The 13,196-nt window shown below is 51.5% G+C and overlaps 1 protein-coding gene across 8 annotated transcripts in view; it reads right to left on the bottom strand.

Annotated features, from left to right (window-relative positions):
• Nucleotides 1-4,428: 4,428 nt before the first annotated feature.
• RPH3AL (rabphilin 3A like (without C2 domains)) overlaps nt 4,429-13,196 on the bottom strand; it is a 30,708-nt gene continuing 21,940 nt past the window's right edge. For all 8 annotated transcript variants that reach the window (XM_090122540.1, XM_031591562.2, XM_031591563.2 and 5 more), the window contains one exon: nt 4,429-9,995. In XM_090122540.1, the coding sequence (XP_089978666.1) occupies nt 9,961-9,995 (35 nt within the window). In that variant the 3' untranslated portion in view covers nt 4,429-9,960. The remainder of the gene's footprint in view (nt 9,996-13,196) is intronic.

Genomic DNA, 13,196 nt, shown 5'->3' with positions numbered 1-13,196 from the left:
CAGGAGGTGCTGCGCCACGTGCTGAGCGCTCAGCCCTCTCTGTGCCCCCTGCAGAAATGCCTGCACCAGGGGATGGAGCAACACGTGGTGCTTGGATGCTTGTGGCACAGAGCAAGGTAGAGGGAAAAGCATCGTAGTGTGATGTCCCCATGCTTCCTGGGTAGGGACAGGGACATGGACACGGGCAGGGACAGGGACAGGCTGCCCAGTGAGGCAGCAGCAAGAGAACGCTGCAGCACGCTAGCAGAGCTGCCTCCAACTGGTGCTTCCACCTCAGCTCCTGTGCTCCATCAATACATCTGCGCTTCCACGTGATGCCAGGAGTGGATTTTTGAGCAAGGAGTGTTGGAAGAGAACAGCTATGAGAGCGTGGTGCAAAAAGCTCCCCCTGCGTGTGACAGGGCAGCTCCCGTGCTGCAGCTCAATGCTGGCTCTGTTGTGACATGGGGACACGCCAGGTGTCACAGCCACGTCATGCTAACCATGGGCAGCACCACCAGGTGACCCACCAGCATGCAGAACCCACGGCAATGTGCACAGAATTGCAGCCTCCTGCAGCTTGGCATGCAGATGTCTCCTAAAAATAAAGCTTCGTTCTTTGGAGATCTTCCCCCCAAACCCAGCAAAGTGACGCACCACCTCTTTGTCTAATGAAAAATTCCATTTCTCATTCAGGTTTTGGTAAATGTTAATGGACTTCCCTGACTCATAACGCTCTGACACTCGGCAAACTCCCCTCATTCGTTCCTCGCCTGGAAACAAAACGTTTCTCCAGAAGCATCCAAATTTGTCATTGCCCTGCATCTGGACACAGCGCAGCGAGGTGGTGGTGAGGGTGAGGGGGGGGAGGCTCTGTGCTGCCCGGCCTGGAGGTGCTCCCACACTCAGCCTCCATCTTTGGGCCCAGCCTCCAGGATGCGGTGCAGGCAGCAAGAAGAGAAAATTGGGCCCGAAGCCCAGAAAATAGCAGCAAATTCCCTCTTAAATAAAGGGCACATAAATAAATAAATAAAATCGAGTTACGTACGAGCGCCTAACGTCGTTACTGCCATTACACGAGCATCATTATTTCAAATGTGTTCTCCAATAGCTTACGACTCAAATAGGGAAGGATTGCTTTGCCGAGTCAGGAAATAGAGGCTGTGGGGTTGGGGTGAGACTCTGAGCTCTGCAGCCCCGGCAGCACGGCTGGGTGATGCTCAGCCCCTCAGGGTGCAGCCATACAGTCAGGCTGCATGTAGGGATCAGTGAGGGAAAAGCAAAGGCAGCACTCGGGGCTGGCAGAGCTCCCTGCTGCCAGGACAGGATTGGCCCCAAGGGCAGCCCCGTCCCCAGACACAGAGATGGAAAGAAACAAAAACAAGGCTAATAGCCCAGGTGGGAATTTCCAGTCTCCGTCAGGTCCCGAGCCTCCTGAAAGCAGCTGGAGATTTTCCTCCTCTTTTATCCAGTCCCCACCTCACAAACCAAAGCAGATTGTCTTTGCTAAGCCTCCCCTTCCCACCTGCTCACCCCGCCGGGGCCGTGCAGCCCCGCAGGCTCTCACATGTGGGCTCATGTGATGGCCAGCAGGTAATGGGACAGAAATAGCACCAGGCTGGGAGACAACTGCAGGGCTCGGGGATACAAAGCCGGCTGCCAGGTAAAGCCTTTAATTCCAACCGTCTGTCTAATGCCCTGGAATGTGACTTGCTGTGATCCCTCACCCCTCCCTGAGAAGGGCGAAAGCAGGAGCTGCTCCAGCTCCAATGCTGGCACAGGGATGGATCCTGCCCTGGAATGGCTTCAGCTTAATTTCAGTGTTTTGAGCAAGGAGCAGAAGCGTGGCATACACACATCCCAGCCTCTCCCTGCACCACACAGCCCTGCGGTGCTGCACAAACGGGATGAGGCAGCACATAAATGAAGCAAGCACCTGAAAACCCAGCCTGCCCTCAGCACACACTTCAGCCAAAGCTGTAGCAATCGCTAAGCATCCCATTCTGCTGTCAAACTCCAGGTTTAAGTCGGCAAAATTGAGAGCTGATTCCTGCTTAATCCATTCCTTTCCAAATGGAAAGCGCGGCGATGCGACAGCTCATCTCCATCACTTATCAGAGACTCAACAACTGACCCCAAACCAAACCTCTGCTGGAACCCAGAGCTGTGACATGGGGCAGCACAGCTCAGGCATCCTTTCTGCTCTTGCCCCACCAGTTTCAGGCCTGACTGAAGGCACAGCAGGCGTTACAGGTTGCCTGCTTGAGATAGGAGGAGCAGAGGACACCAGGACCCCAGCCCCTTCGTGACCTCAGGGTGTTCAGGGCTTGCCTTGTCCTCAGCCTGCCCTGCTAATAGACAGAAAACATGTTTGGTTTTCTTCAAATGATTGCAGAAGGGGCTTAATTGATTGGCAATGCGTGCCCCACAGCAGCAGCAGCAGCAGTGAGAGATCCTGCCCTCGGCTCCAAGGAAGTGTGTGTCACATCCAACCTGCTCCAACATCCCCTGTGTGGGCTAACCAAAGTGACAGTGGTAATGACAACTGGGAAATGGGGCTGAATTGTGCTGAGAGGCTCCATCCTGGCTGGTGTCACAGCTTTAGGAGGAGCAGGGGTGGCTGCTCCCTGGCTGTATCCAGAGCCATTTGGGATGGGCCCAAAACAGCCCGACTTTGGGCAGGGCGTGATGCTGAACGCACAGCATATGTTGCCATTTCCATGCGAATCCCAAAATAGTCGGCGTTTCGTTTTGTGATTTTCAAAGCACCGGGTTGTGGGGATGCAGGGCAGCAGTGCCTGGTTCACTCCATAGGTTCGGGATGCAGCAGCACACCGGGGTTTGGGGTCGGGCACGGGGCTGTGCCAGCACTTTGCTACCTGCAGGCAAAGCCACCACCTGCTGCACCGCCGATCTCTTGGCAGCAAGGGAGAGCTCTGTGCTGCATCAACTCCTATTAGGCTAATGTTATCTGCTCCCTGTGCCTTTCTGAGCTGGAGTCAGCATCCTCTGAGGTTACCCAGCTGGCTCGCCTCTGTGCTGGTTTGTTTGCCTCTCCCAGCAGGGCCAGGTGATGGAGAGCAGAGCTGCCATCCATCCTGCAGCGGGGCCTCAGCAGGGGCTGTGATTCGGGCTCAGTTCATGTCCAGGAGCAGAGTTAACATCAGCATTTAGGGCCTGGCCCTGTTACCATGGAAATTGATAGACTTTCTGCTGGCATTTCGGTGGGAGGAGGCATTTTGGGCGTCGTGCATTTTGGGCAGGGAGCTGGATGCCAGCAGAGGGAAAGGCCACCCATCACCAGCAGCGTCCTGAGCTCCAGGGATTCGTGAGACAACATCTCAGTTTGGCAGAATTAAAGAGCAATTGGGCTGCATTACGGAGCATTAGAGCAGCTCCTCTCCCACCTACACATCAGGCTGATATCCTGCCAGAAGTGATCCGACCCGAGTCCCTGCTTAGTGCTGAAGGTGCCCGTCACAGACCCAGAGCTCTGTGCTGAGCTGTGCTGCATGCTGCAGGTCTCCCTCCTGGCTCAGCCCCATACCTGCAGGGTCTCACGGGTGGGATGATGGAGGGAGAAGCGGGCAGGTTTCAACCATTTCTTCTAACAAAGCCATCTGGGAGGCACCTCCCAGGTCATTAAGCAGACAGAGGAGTCACTAGATGGCCCTGCTAGTCCTGCTCATCCGATCACAGCATGGATGTTGTGAAATGCTCTTGCTGATGCTCTGAGGGCTTCTCCCGAGCCTGCTCCCTGCTCCCAGCCTCCCTGGGGGTGGAAGGGGCTCTCCAAGACCACATTCCCAGGGTCCATTTCCTTCCCAGCATCCCCAGGACAGCACCACTCTCAGACATCACGGGTCTCTGCTCGGTGTAATCACACTGACAGTGACAGGCATAAGAGCCAGGGAACCATACAATGAACATCGTGTTGCTGGCTAATCATGACATTAGCATTATTGGATTAGAACATTTGCATAATTTGGGTACAAGTCGCTACCTGCACCGGGACATATGTTGACATGAATTTACATCCATTTGCATCCCAATGAAGCTCTTCTAATCACATCATGGGAACACCCAGCTGAGGACAGGGCCAGCACAGCCCCATATGTGTGGGTAGCCCTTCCTGAGATCTCACCCTGTGTCCTATGATTCAGTGATTTGATTTTACAGGAAGGGAGGAGTGAGATTCGATTACTTGAGTCCTGATTCCTAACTCAAAGAGCATCCCTGAGTGCTTCCTAATGCACCTGTAGTGGAAATGCTAAGTCAGGGCTCTAAGTAGTGATTGAGCACCTGGTGAGAAGGCAGGGCCAACCCAGGGGAACTCAGGTGTTTGCAATTCAGAAGGGATAAAGCCAGGATCCACCCCTTCCCAGACCTCATTTAAGGGCTGGCGGTGGAGGTGAGGGCATCTTGCTGGAGATCCCTGTCTATCACAGACCTTCCAAAGGTAAAAGTGGATTTTCTTCTTTTATGTCTATGGGTGCTTTGTTGTTGCTTGTTCTCATTTGCTGTAGCTTAGGATTGTGCTGCCCTGCTGGTATTACTGTAATTTCCATCACATCATAGAACCCCAGCCCTAAAGCTGCTACTATATTCCTCCTGGGTTCTTCCAAACACTGATAAAACTGGGCAAAAAGCTTGGATGCAGCAAGTTGGTCCATTTCCAAATGCAACTTGCAGCCTGGGCACCACTGCATGCTTTACAAATAACAAGGACTTATCTGCAAGCCTGTGAGATGCACGCAGCTTCACATGGGAGGCTATTGGGATTAAATGTGTGAGCCCAGCACAGCTTGAAGTGCTCAGCTGCTGCAGTGAGCAATGCTGCTGTGTAGACAGGGTGCTTCTCCAGTCCCACTGTCTGATGTCTTTGGGCTCTGTTCACCCAAACCAAATACATCTCTTTGGCTCCTCTCTTCTTGTTTGGAAGTTGGAAAGCAGAGAAAAGGCATGAAAATGCAGTTCCTGCAGGGGAAAGCAGTGCTGTGCTCTGAGCATCTCGGAGGTTGAGGAACCCCACTCCCCAACATGTTGGGCTGCACAGCATCCCAGCAGCAAGGAAGCACAGCCCTGGTGCTGCAGTATGGAGCAGAGAGATTTGGCCTCAGCCACAGCATCTCCCACCCACCTGCTCTGAGCATCCTCTGAGCCTTCAAAGCCTGCCAGATAGCATCCGTCTGCTTTAATGGCCCAAGCTATTAAAGTGGGGGATGTTTCAAGACTTTAAACAAGCATGTCAAGAACAGTGGCTGGAGGGCAGCTGGGAGCTCTGTGTGACTTTAGTGAACTTGCAGCTCATGCTTTTGCTGGCACGCATGGTACTTCACCTCAAAGCAATCTCAGTACCTGGAAACTTCTGGACTTGTGTATGAGAAGTGGAGACAAACCTGTCTGAGAGGTCAAATGGACCTGATCTTAGTGGGAGAGAGGAAGGAAACCAAAATTTCTGGCTCAAAAGAAGAGCATGTTTGCATGGCTGCCACCAGGTGCTGATGCCAAGGGCCACAGGCAGTGAAGGTGGGAGTGCAGCACCAGGAGGAGGGGGTGCACGTATGCATCATTGCTGAGACATGGGGCAGAGCACCTATGTGATTTATGGCTGTGTAGATGGGATGCTGAATGCTGACTGTCGGTGTGTTTGATCAGCCTGGGGCTGTCAGTGTGGCTCCCAGCTGGAGGCACCAGATAACAGCAGCAAATTAACCCCATTCCCCTCCTTCCCTTTTGTAGTGGACATCTCAGAAAAGAAAAAGCAGGGAGGGGAGGCAAGCCCAATAAATCAGGCCTGCTGCTTCTCTTCCTGCAGCACTGGGGATGCTGCAAGGACCTTGGGGCAGAGCCTGGGGTACATGGAGCTGGGAACACAGCTGCTGGTGCTTGAAGAGGTCAGAGCCCAGCTCTTCCCAAAGCTGTGCATGGAGTGGATACAAGGCAGCACAGTGAGAGCAGAACTGGCACCAAATACCCCAATGTGGGGCGTGGAGCCTGCTGCAAGAATCAGAGTCCTGTATGCTTCCCACTTTGCAGAAGCACTGAGATGGGCTACATGTGATTTCTGCCTTCCCTTTCCAGCCCTCTCGCCCTCCTCTCCCTGCCTTTGAGAAACAGATGCACCCATTCATAACCATGCAAAAGCAAGTGCGCATTTGCCTTTCCGACTGCAGTGCAGCTGGTGAGGCACAGGAGGGAAAATGATGCTCTGTATGAATACACAAATTATCCGCGCTGATCTTATTACGCTCGAATGGCAAACGAGCAGAAAAAGAAAACATGAAAGAGAGAGGCATTGTTTGGGCGGCGCCGATGTAGCATCATTATTGTTTATCCTCTCAGAGCACTCCATCATCCTAATCCCTCTGCCTCCTGCAGTGATAGGTCAGCGTGGAGCAGTGGGATGTGGTGCTGGGAGCCCCGGCAGGTCGAGGCTGAGCATCCCGTAACTCAAGGCATCACCAGTGTTATAAAGATCCATGTTCTGCAATATGCAGGGGTGAGATAAGAAGAACCCAAATCCTCTCAGAGGTGTTTTTATTTGTCCCATGGGTAACAACCCAAAGCCACAGCACAGTGGTAAGAGGGAATAGAAAGCAGCTGTGCTCAGCACCAGCCCTGAGAGCATCCCATTGACTACAGTGGGGTCCTGGGTGTAGTAAAAGAGCTTTGCAGCCCCCCAGGTCCTGCACACCCAGGTGTGCAGAGGGCTGGGGCAGCTCCTCCTGGTGCAGAGGCATTTGAGCCCGGCAGCTCATTCCTTGCATAGCAAACAGCAATTATGGGGAGTGCAGAAAAAAACAGCCACGAGGTGGGAATCTGAACAGCTCGCAAGTGATCTGCTATCAAAATGAGAAAATTAGTGAGTTTCCTACTTAGCACTTACTACATCAAGGTGGCTTGGCGATGCTAATTAAACAGATATCACCTAGATGCAGCCAGGGAGATTTACAGCCCTTGTTTGCATTTCTTGGTTTATTTTTCCATCCTCTGAGGCAGCATGAGAATGGCCACGGTGCAAACCCAGCCTAGAGGCAGCAGCAGCTCCTGTTGAACAGGTTGCTCCAGCAGGATGGGGCAGGGGTCTGTAACTGTGTGCAAGGAGAAGTGAGAATTGCCCAGAGCTGCAGTCAGTCCTGATGGGAAGACCCTGAACAGCAGCAAAGCTCCAGCACAGAGATGAGAGTGGGAAGGGGCAGAAGTGCTGCCTATCTGCTGCAGGGCAAGGTTTTACAGACAGCTCCCATTGTCAGGCAGGGATAGGGAGAAGGAAAAGAAATGTAATGCGAGTGCCTTCAAACAAAAAGCACAGAACCTTGGTGTCACACAGCTGGGCTGGCTCTGTTGGTTCCCTGCTATGAAGGCAGTCAGTGGAATTTCTTCTGCAGTGTGAAGGTGCAGAGCAAGGGTTTGGGTGTGGGGATGCCTGGGTGATGGCAGGCAGCACACATTGTGCTCCCACCTCCGGGCTGCTGTGGGTGTACACTGCAATATCATCATCTTCTGTCTCTCAAGCATCGCAGGCATCTCAGTGCTACCTGAACGTACTGCTAATCAGCCCGTGGTCAGGGATGAATGCGAATCAACAGCTCTAGTGAGGAGCCTCCTGCAAAATGCTTACCCATCACCTGGCATCTTGCAACCTGCTGAAAGGCTTGTTATCTGATGGCAGCATCAGCCCTTCCAGACAGCTTCCCAACCTCTTCTCCCATCGCATCCATGAAAAACACCTATCTGAATACCAGTGGGATTTATGTGCCCTGGCTGAACCATGGCACACAGCTCCTACATAGGAAGAGTTCCCTTTCCTTTCAGTCTGTAGCTGCACAAAGCAAACCCAAGCTTGGCAGTTCACACCCTGGGCTTTCGGCTCTGAGATCCCACAGCTGACTTCCTCATGTGCTGGTTGTCGTCATGGCGAGCAGAGCATGGACAGGATGGCACAAGAGATGGTGGGTTCTGGGAGTTCTCCATCCTTGGACTGACAGCAGCTCCCCAGCACAACAACCCCAACAGCAACCATCCGAGGTGCTTTTAGAACAGGAAAAGCCAAACAGATGGAAAAGCTGCGTGAAACCTTGAAGCTGAACTCAGGGTGGAAGGGAAGATGGAGCAGCTCAGTGAGCAATGCAGAGAACACTACCTTGAGCTGACTGTCAAACCAGAGCGAGTGATGAGCTTTGGGAGGCCAAGGGACAGCACTTGACAGGGTGACATCCAGTGCTGGTTTGTGCTCAGTGATGGCATGGTAAACCTTTCTCTCAGAGGGGCTGAGGAGCAGACCTGTGCCAAGGCACCAAAGAGGGGCAATACAACAAAGGACAACTTTCAATGCAGAATTCAATTACACTCCTGCTGTGTGAACCACTGTTCCATGGCTGGGCTGTTCTCTTTCCCTGCTGGAGCCAGCTGAAGGATTTGGAGAGCATCTGCAACCTGGGAATGGGAAAAGTGCTTTCCTGTCTCAAGAATGGTAAACAGTTGTTCCAGAGCCAAAGCTTTATTGTTTCCAGTAGTAAAACACTACATAAAAGTTGTAAGGGAGGGAGATGAGGAGAACAACAAAACAATAAAAGCAACACAAACAGAGTAGATTGAGCACCATGCAACACAAACAGAGTAGACTGAGCACCAGGCACTGAGCCCTTCTTGCCCTCTTTGAGCCAAGTGAACAGACATCAGCATGAGCTACAGAATACAACCAAGAGAGTTGTGACAAAGGGGAAGGAGAACTTGAAAATAGAAACGATGTGCACAGTGCTGTGTTCAGTCACAGTGGGATGGGGAGGTCATGTTCTCCTGGGCTGGATCCTTCCCTTACCTCACATGCAGTCTTCCTATGGATGGCAGAATGGGCTTGGTGACCAGGTTTAACAACCACTTTGCTTGGAGCATCCCTCACTGGACAACAAGCTCATCCCTTGCTCTCTTCAACACCAATGCTGTGAAACTCATGTCCAGGCATTTCTCTTCCTGCAATCTGTGTCACCCAAAGGCTTTGCCTTTGTTTACCAAAGAGCAGAAGCATAACGGAGGAGCAGTTGGGAGGACTTTCCCAGCAATGTGCCATAGACTGTTAGCTGGAAAAGCAGTAGGGGAACAGTGCTCTGCTGGATGATATTCATTTAGAAAGAAAGTCAAGGATTGATTTCCAATCTTCTGTTGGAGTATTCCAGCACCCGATCTCATTTATCTTCGTGCTGCAGCCATCTGTAAGAGCATACACTACATGCACACGAAGAGCCCAGCAGCAAAGGAGCACTGAACAAAAGAGTAATAACCAAGGGAACAGGTTGATATTAACAGGCATGAATTGCTTTTAGATCCACGACTGAAGAGGGAACTTTTTGGAATCCTTCGTTTCTTCAGCAAAACAGGGGTCAGATTCAAAGCATTTCATAAAAATGCACAGACTCCTACTTGCCTAGAGTGAGCTTTTGTTCAAGCCTTTAAAGATCTAATTGCTCTAGAAATGTCAGGTGATTTGATTTTTCTCATCAGCCAGGCCTCGGAGGGCAATTGTCCATCCCAGGGAAGCAGCAGGACTGGGGCAGAGCTCTCAGCCTGACTCACTGTGACACCATCACTACAGCCAGATGCTCGAGACTTCCAGGAAAAAGGCACAATGCAGGCCCCTGTTTTGTGCAGGAGATTACAAGGTGTGCACGTGGGAGGAGAATCTGCAGAGCTTAATGAGATAAAGTAATTGGAAAGCTTTTAGCTGATTTGGGCAGCCAGCTGTGGGTGTGGGTGTTCTCCCACCCAGAGCTGCAGTGCTTGCACTGCTCTTGGCCCTGCTGCATTGCCCACAGTGCAGGGCGTGATGACCAGTGGGCTCACTGCAAACTTCACCATGCCAAACCAGGAGCAGGGCTGGCCTTAAGGAAGTCCCCATTGGTGCCAGGCAATGTCCACAGTGAGGTCTGTAGGAGAGGGTAAGCGTTGGGTTCAGGCAGCTCAGCTCCATCTTCACCTCTGTCAACACCGGGTTCTGCTGTGGGTGCCCCGTTTGCCTTCAAAATAAAGACAAGCAAAAGTTTACATAGAATCATTCAGATTGGAAGAAACCTCTGGGATTCCCATGTCCAACCCCAGCCCACCATGCACAATGTCCACAGTCCTCAGTGCCACATCCTCATGGTTCTCCAGGATGGGGACAATCCCACCTCCCTGGGCAGCTGTGCCACTGCATCACTGCCACACTCATGTTCCAGTCCCTTCACCTGCTTTGTTGCCCTTCTTTGCGTGAAAAAGAGTGGAGAGACTTGATAAAAGTTATCTGAGATTGCTTTTAGTTCCTTGGTGCCATTTTAAGAGCTTCCTAAAAATAATAATGAAGAGAACGACTGTGCATCATTACTCCACACGCTGTCAGCAGTCAGGGCCCATTAAACTTTATTAAAGAAAGAAAAGACAGGCAAATTGGGAAAGGAGGAGAAAGAAAAAGCAGTGCTGATGGAGCTGGTGTTCTGGTACATCACTCAGGGCAGGCAGAAATTCAAACCTCAGCCCCAGAGGTTTCCAAACAGCACCCACTGAGCCAGCCCTGCCCCAGCTGGACCAGGATGTGAGCGGGGTGGTGGGCACAGGACAGCAGGGCTCATGAATACCAGGATGATTCAGGTTGGGAAAGACCCTCTCAGATGCTCAAGTCCAACCCCACCCCACCTTGCCCACTGACCACAGCCCTCAGTGTCACAGCCCCATGGTTCTTTACATGTCCAGGGATGGGGACCTCACCACCTCCCTGGGTAGCTGTGCCAACACACCACTGCTCTTTGGAGAAGTTTTTGCTAGCATTCAATCTGAACCTCCCATGGTACAACTTGAGGCCATTCTCTCTTCTACATGGGGCCCAAAGGACCCTTTTCTGGATCGAACAGGACACAAATTATGCTGGGTCCAGGAGAGACAACCAGGACTGTCTGCGGGAAGCACAAAAACAGGAGCTTCATCTCCAGCTGCAGACCTCGTTCCAGATATATTGAGTGAAAGAGACAAGAGAATGAGTCTTTGTCATCCCTCTATTTTCAAGGAAAAAGCCTTCAATTTAAAACTCCGTGAAGAATTACAGAAATGGTGAAAGTAATTTATTTTTTTTAAGCGAAGAAAGGCTTGAGAAGCCGACTTGAAGGCGAGGCTCAAAGCAATGGAAATGTTTTGGTTCTACCACTGGAAAATGAAAACATTTTAATTCCTTCAAACGTGGGAGGGGGCATTGGCTTCTTCTGAGGTTCCTATTTAGCAGCGCATTGTACCTAAAGCACAAACCCTGAATCACTTCCCAGCTCTGTCACTACTGGAAGACATGTTTTATTTATAAATACAGGGGGAGCGTTTGCTGCTCTGCAGCACCGATAGGGGAAGGCAGAGGCAGCTCCAAGCTTCTCAGCCATGAAGGCACAATTCAGTTTTTTCCACTTGTGGAAGAGGGACAGCTCATCCTCAGCAGCAGGAATGCTCAACCCCACATCAACGGGGCACAAATGGGGCAGGAGAGCAATTAAAGGGAGAAGAGACAGCAGCAACTTTCTTGCCAAGTGCAGGAAAACAAAAGTCACCTCCCCAAAGACTGCCACCACGAAAGTCATTACAGAATTACTCTCTCACTTGGAGCCTAATTAATGTGAGGACAATTTTGTTGCTTTTTTTTTTTTTCCCCTGCATGGAATGAAGTAGATCCAACGAAGTGAAATATTACCTCCTTATCATCCTTGAGGGAGCAAACCAGACATCCGAGAGACAGAAGAGAAGGCAAAGACGACGGTAATGGTTTAAACTTCAAACATGGCCTGAGAATTCCCTGTCACAATAATAACAGAGCAGCTCTGCCCATCTCCTGCATTAGCAGCTTGCATATTTATGAGTCAGAATCGATGCCGACCCCAACCAAGGAGGCACTGAGACACGGAGGCAGTGACACCACCTCCTTCCTAAACCCAATCAATTCCTGAAAGATGGGGCACAAATCTCCCCAACGGATGAGTGCTGGAAGCAGTGCTCCCTGCCCAGCTCTGGGCTGTGCTCCCAGCTCCATGCAGAGGGATGGCACCCCGAGCTGCAGCTTCGGTGCATGGGGAGAAGGGCTCTGCTCAGAGCCCCTGGCTGCCTTGTTTCTCTCAGCCCACCTGGATCTGCCATTGGTGCTCAGCTCCCATACGCTGCTGCTTAACGTGGCTCTGCTTAACCGCCAGCTGCTGCACCTCTCTTTAAGTATTAATGATTTAGACAACACGGCACAGGAGCAGAGATGGAGAGACTGTGATTTGCACTCAGATGCACGCTGCTAATTAGCTGGTCTTGTGGCTGCCTTGCCACATCGAGGGGAAGTACAAATAATGCCTTTCTCCAGCCCTGCAGCCCAAACTCCCTCATCTTACCCTGCCCACAGACCATCTCAGTGCCCCAGCGACCACCAGTGGGATTCACCCACTCCTCCACAAGTGCCCTGCAGTGGGGACCCACCAAAGAAGAACTGCAGCCCATCTCCTGTGCTCTTAATAAGCTCCCTGCAGCAGCCAAGCCCCAACCCAAAGCTGTAATCTCCATTAAAAGCTCTCCATGGGCTAATGAAATCCATCAAAATATATGGCTGGTTTCTTTGTTTAATGCTGTTTAATTTTCCCTTTCGTTAATAAAAACGTCGTAATTAAGAACAGGGAGGCTTTTGCTCTTCTCCCATTAAAGGAACAACACATCAACTGCACAGCTGAAGAGAAAGGAGTCTCTCCCCACCCAGGCAGGGGCAAGGAAGGGGGAAAGGGAGAACAAGCATTTCTTATCTGCAATTTTCCTTCTCTTCATGATAACAGCCTTCTGCAAAACCAGTGCACGACCACCCCTACCATCCATCCACCCATGGTGCTCAATGGAAAGGAAGACAGGAGCCACAGAAAGAGGAAGAACAGCCTCAGAGCAGGCACAGTGCTTAAGGTTGGAGGGCACCTCCAGAAGTCTCCACCTCCAGGAATTGGACCTTCACAATGAGAAGAGACAACGGGACCCAAAAAACAACACTTCTGAAAACAAGCAGCAAAAAAAAAACCAACCCAGCAGCCCTTGGCAGCTCCTCAACTCACTGCTCTCTTCTCCAAGTTTGGCTCAAGGGCTGAGGTTGCCTAAATCCCAGCGCTGCGCTGACAATGAGTCACTCCATGACAAAGCCCAGGCTTCATTATCTGCCTCACCAATCCCCAGCCGGAGCTGGAGCATCA

This window comes from Phasianus colchicus, chromosome 21 (assembly GCF_987193195.1).
Source record: "Phasianus colchicus chromosome 21, bPhaCol1.hap1.1, whole genome shotgun sequence".
Lineage (NCBI taxonomy): Eukaryota > Metazoa > Chordata > Aves > Galliformes > Phasianidae > Phasianus > Phasianus colchicus.
The sequence above is the reverse complement of the archived record's forward strand: the minus strand, read 5'-3'. Positions and strand labels throughout refer to the sequence as shown.